The 23,046-nt window shown below is 37.4% G+C and overlaps 1 protein-coding gene across 1 annotated transcript in view; it reads left to right on the top strand.

Moving 5' to 3' along the window:
* FYB2 (FYN binding protein 2) overlaps positions 1–23,046 on the top strand; it is a 90,566-nt gene that overhangs the window by 58,071 nt on the left and 9,449 nt on the right. Inside the window, 7 exon segments of the mRNA XM_040978605.1 lie at positions 4,324–4,435; positions 4,522–4,562; positions 7,613–7,673; positions 8,654–8,752; positions 11,468–11,496; positions 13,187–13,247; positions 21,413–21,499. Of these exon segments, the coding sequence (XP_040834539.1) occupies positions 4,324–4,435; positions 4,522–4,562; positions 7,613–7,673; positions 8,654–8,752; positions 11,468–11,496; positions 13,187–13,247; positions 21,413–21,499 (490 nt within the window).

A 23,046-nucleotide genomic window follows, 5' to 3' on the forward strand; every position in this document is an offset into this window, starting at 1 on the left:
ATAAATTCTGTCTAAACTACATACCATTAGATTGAAAGATTCCTCAAGGAAAAAGAACAGCTGTTATATGGGGGGAAAAATGTGGCTAGACATAGACAAAGTGGATATCCACTGCAGTCTATATGTGTGATTCTTACAGATCACAAAATGGACTCAAGGTCCCTTAAGATCTTCAACCTAGTTGGTCTTGCCTGGTGCCACACAACTCCCCGATGTCACTTGAGCTGTTCACAGTGTCATGTACTTACATGCCGTGTGGTGTTCCTCGGTCTTGTTCCTCAAACTGGAGTGCCTTTACTTCCACTCTACTCCCTGGTGTTCTTTCCATCCTTCAAAATCTGCCTTATAATTGGAAAATGTGAACTAGGAACCGGTCATAAAAGTGAAAAAATATTGTGAAATGGGGAAAATATTTGAACAGGCAATTCAACAGGAAGATGCCTAAAAGGCAAACATATGACAAAGGGGCAATGTTATTAACTGTTAGAGAAATACAAGTGAGACCTTCAAGCAGTATCTCCAACTGCCCATGAAAACAGCAAAAACACAAAATACTGAAAATATCAAATATTTGTGAAGTTACGGAGCAACTCACATTTTGTGGGATTATAATTACAATAATCATTTTGGATAATTGTAATATTAAAATCAGATATATACATATCCTACAACCTAAAGCTACATGTCTATTTATAAAACTAATATAAATGCATTCTTCAGTTCACCAAAAACATACACAAGATGTTCATGGCAGAACTCTTTTGTCAACAGCCTGAAACTGAAAACTGCTCAAAATACCTATCACAAGTACAGTGGATAAATAAATAGTAGCATATTAATTACAAATATATGCAAAAATATGAATCGGTCTCACAAACACAATGTTAAAGTAAGCAATGTCCAAAAATACACAGTAAATAACTCATTTAAGGATAAGGGTCACAAAGATCAGACTTTACCTCTAACAATGGCGTCAAATGGTGGCTACCCTGAAGTGTTGGGGGAGGGGCAGATGGTGACTAGTAAGTTCAAAATGGGAGATCCCAGACACTGGCTATGCTGTGTTTTTGTTCCATGTTCTTGAAATTGTTTAATTTGGAAAAAGTTGCTGTTTATTTTCAAAATGTATACTCTTCCTACATAAAATATTTTAAATTTTAAAACAATACAGCAACTCAAAAGATAGAACATATTTTCCTTCCAAAAAAATAAAGAAGGACAAAAATAGAATAAAAAGTAGAACTCTTAAATACATAACAGGAAGGGCAAAGTGAAATAAAATAGTAGATGGTAAGTATAAAAATTTTAACATATTGGTAAACACTAAATATACTGGCTAGAATACAAACATAATATATTAATTCAGTATTCAAAAAATATTTCCATGCTTTTAGTTTCAGGTAATATGAGCATAGTAATAAACAAAATACACAAGAATCCCTATCCCTGTGTAAATTCCAATCTGCAGAGAAATACAACAAATACATGAATAATAAAATGTTACTATGTGGCTGCATATTATTAAAAAGTGGTGATAAATACTATTAAAAATTAGAAAATTAGATGGGATTGGTAGCTAGAGCTGTACTTTACATAAGCACATGGATGACCTTGCAGAGCTAAAGAGCATGAAGAGAAGAGCCATCCATGTATCTTGGCTAAGACTGTTGTAGGGAGAGGCAACCTGAAGGGCAGAAGCCCTGAGCCAGGAGCCTGTGGTGTTAGTGGAGCAGCAAGGAGGCCGGAGTGGTAGAGTGACTGAAAGAGCAGGCCCAGAGACTGCAAGGGGCTTTAGAGTCTGCTTCAGAAATTTTGACAGTTCTTGAAATTTGGTTTTTAATGGCCGTCTAAAATTCTCAGCACCGGGCCAAGCGCTATGGCACAGTGGTTATGGTCCTTGCCTTGCAAGCCCGGGATCCCATATGGGCGCTGGTTCTAATCCAAGCAGCCCTGCTTCCCATCCACCTCCCTGCCTGTGGCCCAGGAAAGCAGTCAAGGACAGCCCAAAGCTTTGGGACCCTGAACCTACGTAGGAGACCCGGAAGAGGTTCCTGGCTTCAGATTGACTCAGCTCTAGCTGTTGCGCCCACCTGAGGAGTGAATCATCGGATGGAAGATTTTCCTCTCTGTCTCTCCTCTCTGTATATCCACCTTTCCAATAAAAATAAAATAAATCTTAAAAAAAAAATTCTCAGCACCAAAAAGGCTTGGTTTGATTGCACTTAATAGATTGATCTGGTGGCTGATTTGAAAATAGAAAGTAGGGTAAATCAAGCAGCTTTTTGGGAGATTACTGTAATCATTTGGGCAAAAGATGGTAGTTGCTTGGAGGAAGGATGCATCACAGAGCAGCTGAGAGATATGTTTAGACTCCAGATAAAGTTTCAGTAGTGCTAACAGATGGCTGTGCATTGGAGGGGAAATTTGATAGGAAAGAGAAACAAAGATGTGTCCAAAGTTTGGGGCCTGAGCAACAAAATGGATGGGATTATCATTTTTACTGAGAGAGGACAAACTTTAGGAACAGCAAACTTGCAGTGAGAAAGCATGAGTTTGTTATGGAACACAACATGTTTAGGCATCCAAATGGAAATGGTGTGAAGGTTGACAGAATATCTGTAATTCATGAGTAATGTCTATAGTGAGACGTAAATTTGAGAGTCATCTGTGATCAAAACGAGGCTGTAAATTTACATTTGCTTCAGCCAAAAAGAAAGATTAAAATTTTTTTGTTTTTTCAAATGCCTCAAACTAAGACTTAAACAACTGTTTGTTTAGCATGTCCATTTTATGCTGGAGAAATTTACTCTGAATTTGAGAGAGTACAAGGCCTTATACCTCTGGGAACTGACATTCAGGGAGAGGGTTTCAAACCTACGTGTTGAGTGATGTCTTGTTAAAGGATACAACACTATTTTTCATTCACCTACTAGTACCATATAATTGCTTATTATTTATTTCTCTGGTATATTGCCTCATAGTTCTAATCAATAATTCATGTTGGAAAGCAGTTTTCATCTGTGTCCTAAACATATTAACCAATGCCAACTGATCAAGAAGAAACAGCTTTATAGTTATGATGAGTTTATGAAGTAAGCCAGCACTTGCATTTAGTAGCCTAACTACCTGTACAGAGAAACCTTATGCATTTTAAGCCGAGTACATGATCTTCTAATTCCAACATTAACTGATAATACATATTAACATGTGCTCAACCTATCTAAGAATGTTTGCTTTAAGCAAAAAAAATGCCATATAACTAGGTAAGGTCATCTAGATGTGGAGAAAGAAGCCTTAAGTGTGAACCTCAGACAGCTTCAAATTTTGAGGCCAGAGATTAAAAGAGGAGCCATCAAAGAGTTACTGCTTTATCAGGGAAAAGGCAGTTTGTATAAATGTGTTTAATCTTTGCCACAATAACATAATAAAGTATGCGATTTTTTTTTTAAGATTTATTTTTATTATTTTTTATTGGAAAGGCGGATATACAGAGAGGAGAGACAGAGAGGAAGATCTTCCAAACGATGATTCACTCCCCAAGTGGGTGCAACGGACGATGCTAAGCTGGTCCGAAGCCAGGAACCTCTTCCGGGTCTCCCACGCGGGTGCAGGGTCCCAAAACTTTTGGGCCGTCCTCGACTGCTTTCCCAGGCCACAGGCAGGGAGCTGGATGGGAAGCGGGGCTGCCGGGATTAGAACCAGCGCCCATATGGGAGCCCGGGCTTGCAAGGCAAGGACCTTAACCACTGTGCCATAGCGCTGGGCCCAGTATGCGATCTTAAAATTTTTAATTCTGTATATTTTTTCTTTTTATTTGAAAGGGAGAGAGAAAAAAAATACTGATCTTTCATCTGCAAGGTTTACTCCCCAAATGGACCCTCAACATCCAAGGCTGAGATAAGGCGAAGCCCCAAGCCTGGAACTCAGCCCAGGTCTCCATCAAGGATGGAAAGGACCCCTGTTCTTGAGCCATCACCTGCTGCTTTCCAGGGCGTACATTAGCAGAAGGTTGGACTGAAGATGGAAGTACGAGTGAAATCAGGCACTCTGGAAAGTCTTCCAAGCAGCAGCGTAACTGCTGGTCAAACAGCCACCCCAGAGCAGGTGTTACTGTCTTTGTCCTCAGACCCTTCAGGCCTCACAACTAAGGCTCTGTAAAATAGTGCAGGTTGCATGAGGATTATGTAGCATGATGATATTTTAGTTTTTGCTCATTTCATCTGCCTTTTCCGGTTTCCACTTCCATGCCACAAATGTGTGTAAAATGCATTTATACAGAAGCGGACAGATGATCTCCAGAGAGGGTCTGTGTTTTCCTTCCAGATGGCTATGTGCATGCTGTGGAGCTGGCTACGGAACCTCCAGGGCCGGGGGTCTTTTTGAGAAGTCCCATTCCAGAGGACATGTATGACGATGTTGAGTGCTCCAGAGAACGGTAAGGCCCTTGCTGCAAGATGAACATGTTCATGTCCAGGAGGTCTACCAAGTTAATTATGGGTCTGTGTATCTTCTTTCCCATAGACCAAAACCAGACTTTTCTAATTCCCTCAGTTCAGATGTGGGTAAGTACATGGATGCATTTCTGAGCACGTCAGCAGGAATTACAGAGTGGGTGTGTGGCTGAGGTGTGATGTCATTTATTTTACGTATGTTTGATGTGGGAATGAATGGTTGGCATGATGGTGAGATGGAAAAGTGGTCACGATATGTGCAAACGAAACTCTTAGAATCTGAAGATGTTCACAAGGACATCTGGTAAGAAGTAGATTCCTGGTCAAGCACTTCCTTGGCAATCTCTTCATAGTGCAAGTCTGATGACAGGACTGTTCTCAAACTGCATGATTTTGGATGGGTGTAATGCACTGCATGCCTCTTGGAAAGCCTGAATCCCATGTGAGAATGCCTGGGCTCTAGTCTCCATTCCACCTCACATCCGGCTTCCTACCCCCTGCAACCCTGGATGGCAGCAGATAATAACTGAAGTGGTCAAGTGCCTGGTACTTTGGGAGACAGGGACTGAGGTTTGGGTTTCTGGCAATTGCAAGAATGGATGACTTCTCTGTATCTATCTCTTGGTCTCTGACTTCAAAATAAATAAAAATAACTAAATTCATATAAGTAAAAAATAGTGAAAACGCATATAAATAAAAACCTTAAAGTAAAAAAAAAATAATTTAAAATGTATATAAAATACTGCTTGACCTTCACATTGAAGGTCACTGCCCTCAGTCTTCATCTTGGAGAGCCAGTTGTGCTGACCTTCCAGCTTCTGCAATCTGCCAGGCCACAGTGCAGGAACTTCCATGTAGAAACTCCTGGAATGCTCTTTCCTGCCCCAGGCCCCTTGCCAACTGACATACTTACTCTTTGTCTTGACTTCAGTCTGATGATTATTGCATCAGGGAATACATTCTCATGGTGCATGGACTTCTATTTCACAGCTCTTGTTGCAGCTGTGGCTTGATGTTTATGTGATTCTTTAATGACTATCTCCCATCTACACTGTTAGCTCCTTTATGCATGCATGTGTCTCTATTCGCTCTAAACTGTAGCCACCTTTTCTCTCCAGTCATTAACATAATGCCAGGCACATGTGAAACATTAAAAAATATTTAATGTATGAATAAAAGACACTGTATATAATGTATGACAAGGAGACACTGGTAAAAAGATAACACAATTTTAGTTACTCAAGAGGAATAAGTTGAGGGGATCTGTTATAAAACATGTGATTTCAGTTACTAACAATGAGTGGTATACATGAAAATTGCTGAGACAGTAGACTTTTATATAAAAGATTTTTAAATTTATTTGAAAGTCCTAGTTACAGAGAAGGAGAAAGAGAGATCTTCCATGTGCTGGTTCACCTCCCCAAATGGAAAAATGGCACCTGGCTGAGCCATGGGGAAGCAAGGAGAACAAGAGCTTCATATGGGTCTCCCATGTGGGTAACAGGTCCCAAGCACTTGGGTCTTCTTATGCTGCCTTTGCAGGTATATTACCAAGGAGCTAGATCAAAGTCAAAACACCTACTTCAACTTGTACCCCTAGAGGATATTGATGCTGCAGGCAGCAGCTTAACTGACTATGCCATAGCATGGGTCCCTAGATAGTTTAGAAGAAATTTTCTGTAATGATTTTATCACCTTTTAAATAACAATTCATTTTTATTTGAAAGGGGAGGAGAGAAAAGGGAAAGAGACAGAGAGAGAGAGAGAGAGGGAGAGAGAGAGAGAGAAAGAAATATACTTGCTGGTTCACTTGCTAAGAATCTCAGTAACTGGAGTTTAGCCACAGGTCAAAAACCCAATCACTCAATCTGGGTCTCTCATGTGGTGGTAGGACTCAATGACTTGAGCCATATTCTGATACCGCCCAGGAAGCTGTAACTGGAAGTGGAGCCAGAATTTGAATTATTGTACTAATATTGGGAGTGAGCATCTCAAGTATGATTTTAACCACTGTGCCAAATACATACCCCTATCTTCTAAAAAAATAGCATTTGTGATAACGTGTTTGCAATAACATGTTGAATCATTCACAATTAGATATAATTGTCAAAGCTTCATGTAATATATTATAAATATGTATAATTTTATCTATTAATAACAACATCTTTTAAAAAAGACCAATTAATGAAGAAGGGCTATCAAATGTTGTTCAGATTATTTTTGTCCCTCCTATAAATCCTCACCTTGCACATACCAGAATTCCATATAAGCACTGGATCATATCCCAGATGTTCCACTTCCCATTCAGCTTCCTACTTGTGGTCTAGCCATACAGTAGAGGATGGCCTAAGCCTTGGGACCCTGTACCCACATGGGAGACCTGGAAGAGGCTCCTGGTTTCTGGCGCTGGATCGGCTCAGTTCCAGTCATTGAAGCCACTGGGGAAGTGAACCATTGAACTGAAGATCTTTTTCTCTCTCTCTCCTTCTCTCTGTAAATATGCCTTTCTGATAAACATAAATAAATCTTTTTAAAAATTCCAGAATTTAATATAGAGGAATACCTTGGAGATAATTAAACCAATACTTTAAGGCACAGAAATTAAGTGAATGTTCTAATATGTTTATGTTGTTAGATCAAGTATTGAGCCTCAAAGCCTGTCCTTTAATCCAAAGTTGCTTTCATTATATTCTGTCACCAGGGTGGAATCAAAGCATACCTCTGTGTGTTAAGCTCACGTGCTAGGCTGAACAGAGCTGACTGTAACAGGAGAGATTATTTGAGATGTAGCTGGTTTTCCATTGTTTTCCAGCATTCAGAACAAGGTCTAATGTTTCATAGGTCCTGGAAGATATGTACCAAATATAGCAAAAATAAAAGGATGGGGAAAACACTATATTGATAATCAACTTTTTTTTTTACTAAAGCAGATCAGTTTTGAAGCTATGATAAGTTAGAAGTGATAGTTAATTTTCAGATGTATATTGCTTTAGAACGGTTTAATTATTTTTATTGTACTCTTGTGGAAACATGTGCATAAATTTCAGTAAAAATGACTTCAAAGAATAAAAAAATCAAGATGCCAGTGCCTGGTAGGCAAATAGTGTTGTTAAATATCAGGCTTATCTGTTGAATTTTAATAATTAAAATTTTTATTTCAGAAGAAAATAATAAAATATATGAAGATATCTACAAAACAAATGACAACTGCTCAACTACAGAGTGAGTTTTTTCCTTGAATTTCCAGCTTATGGTATTTCTTGTTAGTCCATAAAATCAAGCTTTGAGAATGACTGACTCTCTCTCCCCCACTTACCATCCCTTAGGGAAGACTTACATAACAGCAGTGATAAGCTATTGCAATACTATCTGGTGATATATAGGATGCTTGGGATTATGTACAATCATATGCTATAAATTTTAAATTACACTGCTTTCTCATTTGCGAAAATAGCCATTTCCCGGGGAAGAGGACTTTGATATTGTGTTAGGACATAATGAGAAAAGAGAAATAAGTGCCAATAAAACTTGCTTCAATTCTGCAGTTGCTTTTCCCAGAGCAAATCAATGGCTATTACTTAGCTATGCCTTTGCATGACTGAGAGCTGGACATTAATATCTAGCAATTCATTATTTAAAGGATAATATTTGTTCTAATGGTATATTTGCAAGTTTAATTATTAAGGCTACAAGATGAAAAGGAAGCAGCAAAGGTCAAAAGCAAGATATTTAAAGGATAAAGAGAAAGGGACATCGTGGGCAGGACATGCTAGGTGGGATCATGCGTCACTGCCTCTTTCTTTCTCTAGAATGAAATCTAGAAGAATCTTAATTGTCATCTGGGAAACAAATGTAATGACCATTGCTGTATCAGTCAGTAAGTTGAAGTGCAGTGTTCTGAATTTCATGAGCCAGGAATTCCTATACTATATGTTGTCTAAAAGTTTGTAAACTCTATTTCCCTGGATTATCTTCTCTAAGGGACTTTGTTCCATCAAGTCTGCAAACGTAGAGAATAACTTGGGTGGATGAAAGTTTGCACTGACAGTTACTGGCATAAGAGGCGACTGCTATGTGAGACCTCATAGCATGCTCCAAAGGAGAGAACCCTAGCTGTTGGCATTTGAACACAGCAGCTTTCCAGCTTTAGGATATAGGTACTACCCAGTACCACATGATTCATAGTTTGTGACTCCTCTTAGTTTAGATGGAAAAGAAACACTTAAAAAACTGCAGCACTTCTTCCAGAAAGAAAAGAAAAGATTTAAGGTGAAGAAAGTCAAGACAAAGGAAAACATAAGGTAAAAAGTCTCTTTTGCTCTTTTCCTAGCAGGGAAGTAACAAAGCCAACCTAGTAGACACACAGTTTGGTATTCTTTATCCAATTCTCAGAAGCAGTGAAGAGGGTACCAGAATTGAAACCCAAGCCTTTGATTATTGCCTATCTCTTTCTTGCAAATTTCTGAATGAATCACATTCAAAGATACTATTGGGAAAGTAGCACATACCTTTTGCAAAACAATGATGAGGAAAAACTTGTAAATAAAGGTTAAAAGGAATGTTTTTTAATTAATTAATTTATTTTATTAATTGCATTGCATTATGTGACACAGTGTTATGGGCACTGGGATCCCCCTTACCCCTCCCGAAACCTTCTCCCCATGGTGGATTTCTCCACTTTGCTGCGTTACCACAGTTCAAATTCAGTTGAGGTTCTTTCATTGGAAGTATTTACCAAGCATAAAGTCCAGCATCTTATCCTAGGGGGGTTCAACGATTTCTTAGTGAGACCATCTCTGGTCTGAAGGTAAAGCCAGCAAAGTATCATCCCAATCAATTGAAGGCCCCGACATAACATCAACAGCCATTTACAACCTTATGGCATTAGTTGACATGGTATTGATTAATAGTATGCTGATAGGAAAATGCGGTTTCTTAACTACATCCTGTGACTTCTTCATAGACAGTTCAATTTTAGTTTATATTCAACCTGATTCCATACAGTTATCAGCTGAGGTACAGTACATTTTTTTTTTTTAGGATGGGTGTGCAGAGAAATCCCCCATACCCCAGGGAGGTGTAACTACTCTTTGTGTCCCACCTAATGAGGCATGTTTGGGTCCACGCTGGCCGTTTTAAAAGGAATGTTTTAAGCAAAGTCCAGAGCGGAGACTATTCTCTTCATCCTTGGCATCAATGACTTCTGTTTACATTACTAAATATTGCATGATTGATTATTTCCCTGAGTGCTTTCTTATGCCTTCAAGTCCATCGTTACCTCCTAGAAAAGCAGTGATGTGCAGGGAAGGGAGATGAGCAACACTGCCAGAGGTTTCTTACATCTCAAAGTCTTGGATTTGGACTTGGCCCTCCACACAGATGATCTAGGTTATCTTACAGTCTGGGCAGGCTCCAAATTTGTCAGCAGTTTGAGGATGCCAAGCTCCCAGATTCTGAACTACAATTTCAGTTCTCATTCAGAGTGCAATTGTGAATAAATTGTTTACTTTTTTGCACACAAAGGTCCTACTTTCTTCCTGCATACAATGTAATAGAACTTACAGTCTCCTTTAGAATTCTATCTTTGATATGCAGCAACGGGTCAACATTTTGTGAGAGCAGGATTTTGATACATAATTAACACTAAATTAAGATCTGTTGAATGGATAATTCATCTAGCAGAAGGAGATATTATGTCAGATGTTGTTTGTGGACTCCATTTAAATATTTAAACTGGAGCTACCACTACCTGGACCCAATGATAATGAGAGCAAAGGAACCAGTGTTAAGAAAGCCTTCTCCAAGTCAGAACACCTATGGCAGCCATGTTTAAACGCCAACCAGGTATTCAGTTGAGGAACTCCCAGTATTTATGTTCAGTACTTAAATGTGTTGTCTAATTCTTACAATAATCCACTGAGTTATAAATTTGTTTCTCCATTTCACGGGTGAAAAAAAAGTTATGCCTTGAAAATGTATATGACTTTTCCAAAGTCACTTAGCAGCCAAACAGCAACACCAAGGGTCAGAGTCAGCTGTGTCTGAATGCAATGACCTATGTTTCTTCATAGCCACCTCCATGTCATGCTGCTGGCAGCGTCTAGTATGGTCCTGCAGACAGAATCAGTGGGGATCTTTATGCTGCATGCCTGCCCCAGGCCCATCCACTGAGGTCAGCTTGTCCAGTCCTTACAGTAAGATAGGCACGGATGTTCGTTTTAAGAAGAAACTATGGCTACCTAAGTGTTCAGATTGTCCCCCGCCCCCAGTGCTGTTCCTGTATGCATTCCTTTATTATGCTCTTTTCACTGGCATGCTTTAGTGCTGATCTCCCTCACTGAACTTCAAACTACTGCAGGACAAAAACTGTAGGACATTTCATAAATTGGCACTTGGGCCTGGTCCACAGTGAGGATTTCAGAATACATATAGGGCAGAATTTAGAATAAATTCTTCAGTCAATTTAAATACTTAAAATACATGGATGTTCTCCTGATACATCTGATCCTTCTGTGTGATCTCTTTAACTGTGAAATTTGAAAGGGACCAAACAATCTTGCTAAATCACATGTCTTATCCCTCTGGGCAGCATGCTGCCTTGCATTTCTGTCTGACAGAATTCTCCATTTAAGCCAAACTTTGGCTTAAGTAATCAAGGCAGAGAGCAGTGTCTGTGGAGAGATGTCATTAAGACATCAATAGGTTGTTCTCTCTTGCCAGTCTCATCCATGCAGATGGTGCCTTGGAAGCTTAGCCAGGATTCCAGGCGTGAGGATCACACTGCACAGGCAGTGTGAGGTTGTACAGTTAGGAAGTGGGGTTCAGGAAATCAGTGAGGATGAATTTAGAAGGCTTGGGCTTTCTAACCAGGATGAAGCTGTTGAAGTTTGCTCTACCTCTTTGCCTAGAAGCACCTGTACTAGAACACCACTTCACCAATATGTTATTTGAGATGTATCAGCTACCTTTTCTCAACATGACTGACCTTTTTTTGTGTGTGTTTTGTCAATCAGCAGTGCATTTTCCATTTCGCTGCCTAATTTAGGTAAGTGATACTTAATGTTGACCAAAAGTAATCAGCATTGGTACATTCAAGAGCAGGGAAAGGGTGTGATAATGCTTCCTTCAGGTCTACATTTGGTGACAAGTGGCACATTGAAAGCAAAGATGATATTGTACGCAACAGTATTTCTGACTTAGGGAAGATGTGAAACATTTCTGAAGCACCTGCAATATAGCAGGCCAAGAGGTAGATGCTTGCCTCTTAAAATCTTGGAGAAATAGATGTTTCCCCTTTTGGGGTTGCTCTAGTACTTACATTCATTCACAACTGATTTGAATTTGTACTTAAAACCTCTCTGACCAGGAAGCTTGTACATTTTTATACAATCCCTTGTACGTATTTAAAACTTTGATACCCATATCACCCTAATTAAATCATAAGTTGAACATGATCATATTGTACAGACTATATTAATTAAGTCAATGATAGGTCATCATAATATTGTTTGCTTTGCCATTAAGATGGTAGTGCAGAAGTTGGCACATACCTGACCATAGTATGGTTTTAACACATGCTCAGAGTGTTGAATTTTTCAGAAAAGAGGGACATGTGGTTTATTGGTTTTTGCTTGGATTCTAGCCACGTGATGACTTTGGTTTCATTCTGCTTGACAATTCAAATGAACATTCAAAACATGAACTGCTGAACTCAATAAAGATTTTACATATATATATATATAATTACAAAATGGTAAAATGACACATCTCCCAACATGTCTTTGGTCTGTGTTTAAAAAGAAATCACCTAGAATAGTAACATATTTTTCAGCTTGAGAAATAACCAAAAGAAAAAAAGACATACTGTTGCATTCCTAATCTTACATCATGGTTGGAAGTTTAAATGTAAGTACACTAAAAATATTTGTAAAATATTACCTTCAGACTAAGTGTACATATGAAATCTAAATAAATTCTGAATCCAGACATGGGTTCTGTCCCTAAGATACCTTATTATTCATCAACAAATATTTCAAGTATTTCAGATACTGAACATGTAGTTTCTCCAAAATTTAAAATGTTAAATAAAATAATGGATAATTACAGCTATTTGAATAGTAATTAGGAATAATTATTTCAGAAGGTTTCAAGCTTGTTTAAATGAAAAGGAATTTACTGTAGACTATTAAGGAATAAGTATATCTTACATGAAAATATCTAATTAATATTACCATAAGTAAGATTAAATATTATGCGGTATTACTAAAGAGCAGTTACCAGCAGTTTACAATAAAAGATTATGAAAGTAAAATCAACATTAATGTTTTATCAGATGGATTTTTTCCCCCTGGGATTTATGAAACGACTTATTTCTATTCTGGCAGTATAACTTCTTTTACCAGATCTAGAATGGTGGGAGCCTAATCTATACAATTCTAACATCGTATTTTTCTGCTATTCTTCATGAAATCAGGCTGGAAGTCAAATTGATACAAATGCAAATACATTTCTGAGATACGAATATACCTATTTTTTTAAAGTTTCTTTGTTAAATTTCTTCCCCAAGTGTTGAATTTTTCCTCTTTGAGCTTTTTACTGTATCTGTATTCTGTAACCAAATTTTAATAAGCTTGAGGATGCATCTGGAAAATTAGATAATTATGTATAATTTGAAAACTAAAAACACTATAAAACATACCGGGTAATAAACTGTTTTGATCCTATTTTGACTCTAGAGTTTAAATCTCAGGAAGTTATTATCTATGATGACGTGGACATGAGTGGAAAAGAGACAAAGTAAGTCAATCTACCCTGCTGATCCCCTCTGCTGATAACCCAATCTTTTTCTGATGCTTTGTAAAACATACTAAGAAAGTCATTCTTTGCTCTTACAACTGTATGTATGAAATACAGGAAATTTTTCCCTTTAAAAATGTTCTAAAAAACAAACAAAATAGAAAGCTGTGTGTCTGCATCCTTGGAGAAGGAATAAAAAATGAACTTGAGCTGTCTCCTTCACTCAAAAGGGAGAAGGAATAACACAGATGACCTAACCATCGTAGGCAACCCAAAAGGCACTGGCATTTTGGGGGCTCTGATTGTGTGCCTTATGTTTTAATCTGAAGATATGAAACTCATTTCAACACATTCGTTTAGAAAGAGCAATTTGGCAGAATCTCTGTTTTCCAAGACTAATTATAATTCATAAGAGAAGAAACTAAATTCCATGCCCACTCCATAGATTCTCATTTTCTGTCCTTTTACACTCAACCAAATGGTTGGAAATAATAGTTCCCCTCTGTTCGTCTTTAATTCCTCTTTCCCTACTCATTGCAATGGGTTTTTGTTCCTATAATGTCAGGGTTCCTACATTTGGTAAAGCCATTAAATCTCCTTTGGTTAACACAAAGAATACTTAACTCCATATCTCATTTGGCTTCACTAATATATCTTAAACTTTTAGCTGTCCTATATTCTAAAAGAAAGGGCACCAGCTTTTCCCTGTTACTTTTCTCATTCCTCATGCTTGATTCTTCTAAATGCTTGCATGTGTGTTGTGTGTGTTCTGAATCTTCAACTCATATTTGATTCACATTCACATGCCTTAAATCTGACAAGATGTTCAGCACTTCAAAACTGTAAACATTTGTTCTGTTTTCATTAATTTAGCCAGCAAACCTTCACTGATCATAAACTATGTGACCACATTGTTCTAGGTGCTGAGTATGAAATAATGATCCTTAGGAAGAGAATTTCTAATCCCTTCTGATTGTAGATAAAGATCAGCAAATGAAGAAAAATTGCACATAAAACTACACATTGCAATTTGGTTGTTTTGAAACAGGGCATTTTGGAAGTGGATATAGGATACAGGATATGTGTGTTGGTCAGGATTGACATCCGTTTGGAGTAGATAAGCTCAGAACTTAAAAACAAAATAGAATGTCTTTGTAACCCGTTTTGCCAGCCTTTTTGCCTGGTTAATTTGATTAATAATTTTAAGCCCTATTTAAGGCTGAATTTAGATTTTTATTTTCCCCAAGAATCCTTCTCTTACTTTAGCTATTTTGGATTAGGTACCTCTTTTTTCCATCAGAATATTTTTATAGTAATTGCAATAATGTGTTTTCTTGACGTTGAACTCCCTGATTAGTAACTGTGGCTTTCAGATCTATCTCTTATGATCTGAAATGAAAACATGGCTTGTCTGGACAAAGAAGGATTCACTCTAAAATCGGCATGTTCAGAGGAAACAGGCACTGCTATCATTTAGGGCATCAGAAGGTCTGCTCTGCTGATGCAGAGCACAGGTAACATTTTGACCTGTAGACACCAGGAGAGAGAAGACAGGGTAGGGAATAGATGGAAAACATGGATGTCTGGGAAGTTTTGTTGGACAATTAACCATTTGATCAGAAAAGAGGGTGTTACTAGTGGAAGGTGCAATTTGGAATGTGATGGAGGAGAATCCTGTATAATGTTTACGTAAACAATGGATTCACTTTGAAAATGAATTATAAAAATAAAAAGAAAATAATACTAGGTGTAACTTGGAATGCATGGCAAAATAAATTGATCTGAACAAATCATTCAGAAACTAGAACAAGAGAAATAAAAGGCCTCTTTTTCTTAGGCGCCACCTATGGCCTATCTTACTGCCTCTACCCCAAGGTACTCATGCTCAGACATTTTAGGATTTCCCTTTTTTGAACAAAAAAAATTGAAAAGCAGAGTTAAATACACACACACACACAGAGGCACAGAAAGAGAGTGAGAATGAGAATATATATATGAATCTTCCACCAGCTAGTACACTCTCCAGACAGCTACAATGACTGTGGTTGAGCCAGGCTCAAGTCAAAGATTCATCTGGATCTCTCACATGAATGGCAGGGGCCCAGAACATTGGGCCACCTTCTGCAGCTCTCCCAGGGGCATTAGCAGGCAGCAGGACCCGAGATGGAGCAGTCAGGACTCATACCGCTGCTCATACGAGATGCCGGCACTGTACGAGCGTGCTCAATCTGCTGGACCAAATGCTGACCCCACTTTCATTTTCTTTTTAAAAATATTGCTGCTGGGACTAGTGCTGTCTGTGATCCCAAGATCCCACATAGGTGCCAGTTGGTTTCCTTGCTGCTTCGATTCTGATACACACCTGGATTATGTACCTGGGAAAGCAGCAGAGGATCATCCACATCATTGGGTCTCTGAATGCTCAGAGGGGACCCGGAACGTGCTCCTGGCTCCTGATTTAGGACGGATCCATCAGTTGTTGCAGCCATTTGAGGAGTGAAGCAGTGGATTGAAGATATTTCTCTGTCTCTCCCTGTGACTCTGGTTTTAAATAAGTAAATCTTGAAAAATATTTTTTAATCAAGCACAAAAAATATTTTATTTGGGATTTGAACACTGTAAAAAATGTTATGCTGTTATATGGAGTTCTGATTTTTTATTCAAATAAAATTCACCATTTTCAGCATTATAATACTTTAGCTTTTGCTGCTCTATAGTATTGCATTGTATGTGTATACAATAATTCATCTGCCTAAACCCTTGTTGTTAAAGGCCGGGGTAATTCTCAAATTTTGTATTTATAATCAATACTGCCATAGATATCAAAGGGTCCTGTGAGTGCGTGCAAGCGTTTTTTTTTTTTTTTCTAGGAGATACACTTACTAGGACAAATGAATGCAAATTATACATGGAATGCCAAATTAGGAAAATGCCAACTCACTTTCCAAAGTAATTATACCCATTTAACTCACTCCTATTCAGATAGATTTCTATTTCCTCATTAATACTTAGAACAGAATGAATTCTGATAGTCTCCCAAATTAGTGTGTATAAAATACTATCACACTGTGGTATGAATTTGCATTACCTTTATAGCAACATTTAACCCTCTTTTAAATAATTTATTCCCCATTCATTTCTTTCTTTCTATAGAAGGTCTGTTTCTGTTGTTCCTTGCTTTTAAATGGGGTTGCTGGGTCATTTTCCTATCTACTTGTAGGTTTTTTCTGTTTTTTTTTTAATTTTTGCTTACTCTGGATGCTACTCTTTTGCTCCTTATATGTACAATAACATCTTCTTACTGATAATTTCATGTTCCATATATCCTTCACCCATAGTTGGCCAAGGTCTAAAATTTTAAAATAAAAAATTACATAAGTAACTCCTAAGTTTTGAACTGTATCATTCTGTCATGATGAAATCCTGGGGTGGTCTGCTCCATCCCAACCTGAACATGAATCCTCACTTCTTCCACACTGTACACTCTACCCACTGATCAGTGACCTAGTTGCCCCAGGAACAAGTGTTCGAATTATCCTTACTTTACTGGCCCTAAAATGCAAGTAATCATACTAGCAATTTGCATTTGCCAAAGAGAAGACATAAAGAGCTTCCTTTCAATGAAAGTATGGACAGTCTTCATTCAAACAGGAAAGAAAAAAATTGTATGCTGATGTTGCAAAAATTTACAATAACAGTACATCTACCCACAATTGTGGGTAGAAGGAAGGAAATTGTGAAGGAAAAGGAAATTGGTGCTAATTTTGTTGTCATATGTCAAACTGTAAAAATTATAGCCACAATGCATACGTGCTTAGATGCTTAGATACTAAGTATAGGGTTCAGTGCTCTCTCGTGTGAGATTCCCCTGAGGGTTCTGCAATGTATTCCCCGTGCCCAAGGTGGTCAAAAACAGCATTGTGCCTTACCTCCCTAGTGTTCTGATGACTAGAACCTGATTTTAATCCGAATTTATCAACTCATCCTTTATACATGTTTTAAAGACACTCGCCTCTACCCTCGGACCATATTATCTTCTCTACTATTTTTAATCTAAAAACTTTAAATCTTTGCCTTTTATGTTTACTCCTTACATCTATCTGGTGACTAATATCTATAGAGAAGTAGAGATGCAGCTATATTTTCTCCCATGTGGATAAATGTCCTTGTGTGATTTATGAGTAGTACTGCTCCCATTGATCTGTGATATGATCTTTGTTTGATCATGTTTCCATACATGTGAAGGTCTATATTCAGGCTCTCTGTTCTAACCCAATAGTAACTTCTGCCTTAACTTCCCTCTTATGGTCTAAGAGAGTAGCTGATGACAGTACCTCTACACATTCTGAGAAGTGATGGATATATTTATTTGTGTAATACAAGGATCAGTGTACGTCTTTTAAATTGAATATTGTTAATTCTCTTGTTCAAACATTACCTAGACTTATACATTTTAGATACTTTCTCCATCGATAACTAAAATGAGTGCGAGTCTCATGGAAAAATGGCAGATTTCTTTCCATTTCTGTCAGAGGTTCTATTTTTCTTTTGGTTTTTATATGCTGATGTTCTTTTATTAATTGCAAAGAAAATTAAAACTAACTTCTCCAGACGTAGGAATGTTGTAACTATCTCTAATCCTACTACTATAAATAAAATAGAGCAATAATAATAACTTTTACTGTGGGTTGGGCACTATCTTACTCATTCAATTTGCATTCATTAAATCTTCACACCAATTTTGCAAGATACATGCTATCAGAATTATACAATTTTATAGGCAACATATTAAGACATAAAGATTAAGTTACTTATTGAAATTCACACTGCTAGGAAATGGTAGAATTTATACTCGAATCCAAGGGACTGGACTTACAGTTCATTTTGTTTACTACACAATGTATCTCCTAGTGATATTTATCTGTATTAAAGTGAAATTTTTCTGATATTGATATACCTTCTCCACCTTTCTTTTAGTTAATTTGTCTCCTGTATACATTTTTAAGCCTTCAACTTTTTTATGCATTCTCATTCATCAGGTTTTGTTTAGGCAGCTTATAAGGTGAAAATAGTTTTTTACACCTATATATAAATGCATATATATATAATTTAAATATATTTTATATAAGTATATATATACTTTTATGCATAATTTTAAAATTGTTTTTGAAATTTACTTATTTATGTCTATGATGTTTTTAAGAAATCCAGTCTGACAGTCTGCCTAAACTCCTGCCTTGCACTTAACCTTGGATCAATCTTACAGATGATTGGGTGCTGATCACAGCATTTTCCCTCAATGCACACTTGCATACTGCTCATGATTGTCTACTGCTCAGTGTTTTTCAGTTGATGTGGAAGGACTGTCCCAGTACTATAGACAGCTCTTGCTCTCACTGTAGAAATGTGTTAAGACATAGCACAGTATGAATCTTCATACAGGTGCTAGTCATCTGTTAAAAGAGTGTTACAATCAATCCAGTGAGAAATGATGAAAATGTATTCTAGTGTAATGAAACAAAAGAAGAACTTCAGAGGTTTTTGTTAAATTGTGAGCTATTCTCTGATAGGAACCATACCGACATCATCTCTATTACCTTGCTGCTAATAAGTTATTTAAGACATGGCAGACTTGTAAGGAATATTTTATGAGTATTTTGTGAAAATATTCTACCTTCCAAATCACCTAGCCCCATAAAAGTCTAACACACTTCTTTTTCGTGGGATAGAGTAAAATTTCTAGACTTTGTCTTCAGAGAAATAAATTATGAAAGGCATTTGGAATATTGATAGAAAGTAACAGAAGCCAGAATCAGAGGGAAAAGACAATATCTGAGACAGTGTGGTGTGGCTAGTTTGCTTATTATATTGTACTGAATATCAGGTTGAGCAATTGTCTAAACAGCTCTGTATTAAATTATCGCAAGATGAGTCAGTCCTATGTTTTTCATTTTATCTTATCCAGAAATCCAGAAAGAAAAGGAAAAATAAGAATTCCAAGAGGGGTACAGTAATAGCTTTAGTCTCTAGCAGAATGTACCCATGGAATCTATCTTATGCCATCTTTCTCTGAGCCACATGGCAGTGACACATACCCATCATGCTAGAACTCTGTTTAGATCCCTAGGAAGGCTAAAACAGATAGAGGCCAAGAATTGGCCATGACGTTCACATGGCTTGCAGAGGTATAAATTCGTATGAACTTTCATAAAGTTGATAATACATATAAAAATGCTTTTCTCAGTAATTCTCTTTAAAGTAATTAGCTCTAGTGAAAAATTAAAAGATACTGAAAATGTATAAACAAAAATATCTCATTAGAATTTTTTTAGAAAAAGATGTTCAAAACACTCTAAATATCCAAATATACAGTGATTATTTAAATGTGCTACTCAATACCACCAATTAAATATATACAGGTACTTTAAAATGTTCACAGAAAAATGAAATTAAATATATTGGTTTATTTTGGTATAAAATTATTTTGAAGTCTGTACATATGATGAGTGTCCAAACATTTCATAGAAAATTCATACAAGAAAATGTTATGCATGCGTTTCAGAGGATTTGTAGGAAAATAAGTTTATCTTATAATCACATTTTCCCTAAACTTTCTTAAATACCCTCATATATTAAATATATAGTCAGCGGTTTTCAGTAACAGAGAAATGTTTACATAATAATAAATGAAAAACATAACAGAATATAAAATTATGTGTATGGTATGATCATAACTCAGGTTTTAATAGTCCTTGGAAAAATGCTGAGAAGGGAACCTGGATATTTTTATGAAGGTTAAATTATGCCATTTTATATCTTTTCTGGTTTTGTTTTCTATTTCTTCCAAAGTTATTTAAATACTCAGGACATACTGATTTAGAATTGGTGAAGACAAACTTTCAAGCAGGAATTTGCCCAGTTTCTTCCCTTCACAACCATAGCTACTTTCAAATTAGTTCACGTATATGTCACTCCTGAACTCACTAATACACCTAGCCCTGGGTTACACTTGTGACTGATGCATGTGCAATATAAACCTGGATCCACCTTCTAGGAACTTGAAGTGGAAAGAGTCAACTTGCGGCTGTGGAATAGCTAGAAAGGAAGTAATTGCCAAGCTCCTTAGGCTAGGCTTCCAAGGCAACGAAAGTCAAGAAGAGATGAATTAGAGATCTTTAGACAATTCCTGTAAGACTTTAAAACTCCTCACTAATTTAATCTTCAGTAGTAATTCAATGCTGAATCCTTAACATTCCATGGTCTGTTTGTGGCCACATGATGGCTCTTCAGACATCTGTCCATGTGTTTGTCCAGTAAAGAGCTGGTGAGGTATTGAGAAACATACAGCACAGACATCCAGCTGATTCCAGAGGAAGGCCTTTTTCCCTCATATTAATAGTGGACAACTCAGTATCTCTGCCTTTCCTTGAGAGATGTTTTGAAGCGGCAGGGAAGGTGAGCGATCATAGATTTGCGTTCAGACACACATGTACTCAATGTTACTATTTCTGTAACCATAAGAAGTTACCTGGCTTCCGATCATCCAGTTCCTTCTTTGCAAAAATGTTAGGAATGACTAAAGAAGTGTTGCTGTACTTATGAAAACTGGATCAATTAACTTATGTAAAATGACTAACAGAAGGCCTGACATACAGGAACTCTGAAAGTATGGGTTCTTTCTGTAAATAGCCTTTTCCTTCCCTGCATCCTTTGCTGCCAGATTCAGTAATGCCAAAGTTTGGTTGGCTTAGTTTGTTTCAAGGTGAAGTTTAGTGTTATTATTGGAGCATTAGAGGGAAAGACAGGAAGACTCAGAAAGAGATGAAGTTTGCTTGTTAAGTAGGTTGATCACATGCTTCTGATTTCAAATTTGAATTCTAACAAATCAGGGTCAGCAACCTGTGGCATGCATTTCTAATGTTCCCTGCTGCCTGCCCTTGTAAATCAAGTTGCAATGGTTGAGCTGAATATTCACCAAAGAGATGATTAGCCGGCAAATATTAAAATATTTACCATATAACCTTGCTAAGGATTATCAAAATATATTCTTGAAGACTTTAAATACACTTTTGATAAAAACATAACTACCCAGAAACAAATGAATGTGCTCTAATTGTTTAAAGGTTGGTACCTAATTAACGTGATTGAAATATTCTTCCCCACAGAGATGAAGATAAACATAAAGTGTGGAAGCCCAAATTTTTTATATCAAAGGGGAAAAAAGGGAAAAACAGTGCTGGAGAGTCAGAAAGGTAGGAACACAGGTGCATTTACTATAGTTTATCTGGTACAATTTATACCTTTGTCAGATCATCAAATCTCATTGTTTGGTTCTTCATCTATAAAATGATAATCTTTATCATAGTACATGTGTGATGATCAAATGAGACAATAGCACTAGATTTGCAGTATCCTGGGTTAAGATGCTTCTTGGTACACCTGCCACCCCTGGTGAACTGCCAGTTTGAGTGCCTTCTCTGCTTCCGATTCAGCTCCCTGCTAATGCACTTGGAACACCAGAAGATGGTGGCCAAGAGCTTGAGTTCCTACCTCTCATATCGGAAACCAGGATGGAATCCCTGGCTCCTGGATTTGGCCTAACCATTTCCTGGATGTTGTGATCATTTGGGGAGTGACCCACCAGACAGATCAAATCTCTCCATTTTGCCTCCCTCCCTCTCCCTGTCTCTCCATGTCACTTTGTTTTTCAAATAAGTAGGTCATTGTTTAAAAGAGAGAATGAATATGAAAGTGTTGAACACTGTACACAGTTACTTTTATGATCATTCTCCCTGCTCTTGGTAAATGGGCAATGAGGAAAGACTTCAAGATGGCCTTTATCATTCAATGGAAAACTTAGTCTTATTTTAAGTTGATTTTTTTTGTATCATAAGATGGAGCCTAAGGCACCAATTTTAACTTTAATGAAACTTTCAGAGAAACTTGTTGTCATATAGTAAGAATAATTCTGTTATGCAATATATTTTTTTGTATATTTTTTGTTTGTTTGTTTTTAAAAGATCTATTTATTTAGTGGAAAGTCAGATATACAGAGAGGAGGAGAGACAGAGAGGAAGATCTTCCGTCCGATGATTCACTCCCCAAGTGAGTGCATTGGCCGATGCTATGCTGATCCAAAGCCAGGAGCCAGAAAATTCTTCCGGATATCCCACATGGGTTTAGGGCCCCAAAGCTTTGAGCTGTCCTCGACTGCTTCCCCAGGCCACAAGCAGGGAAGTGGATGGGAAGTGGAGCTGCTGGGATTAGAACCGGCATCCATATGGGATCCCAGCATGTTCAAGGCAAGGACTTTTAGCCATTAGGCCACACCACTGGGCCCTGCAATATAAATTTGACTATAACTAGTTTCGGAGTTTACAAAACATGTTGTGTGGATTCTCACCCTTCCTGTTGTTGAAGTTCTCCGTTGGCTATTTGGGCAGGGGATGTTTTTACCAACTCAGGTGTCACATAATACTCTCTGCTTTGGTCTGCATAACTGCAAAGCTATGGCTCAGAATCTGAGGTGCTTTGTTTAGTTCGCAAATAGGGAAAACCCTCTTCTAAACAGTCACTGGTCTGTGAACACTTTGTGAATACTGCTCTTGAAATCTGCAAAGTTTCCCTCCCTCCCACGGATTCCCCCTCCCCCCAAACAGTCATAGGTCCATCTTTCTGCTGTTTAAGTGTATCCTGACATTGCAGGAATGAGCAATGCTAGAGAGGGGAGACAATTCTTTACTGCTTTTTAAAATTTCTTACAACGAATTCATAGCGTAGTATTACTTTTTAAAAAAAA

This window comes from Ochotona curzoniae, unplaced genomic scaffold (assembly GCF_017591425.1).
Source record: "Ochotona curzoniae isolate NIBS_2020 unplaced genomic scaffold, NIBS_Ocur_1.0 contig_291, whole genome shotgun sequence".
Lineage (NCBI taxonomy): Eukaryota > Metazoa > Chordata > Mammalia > Lagomorpha > Ochotonidae > Ochotona > Ochotona curzoniae.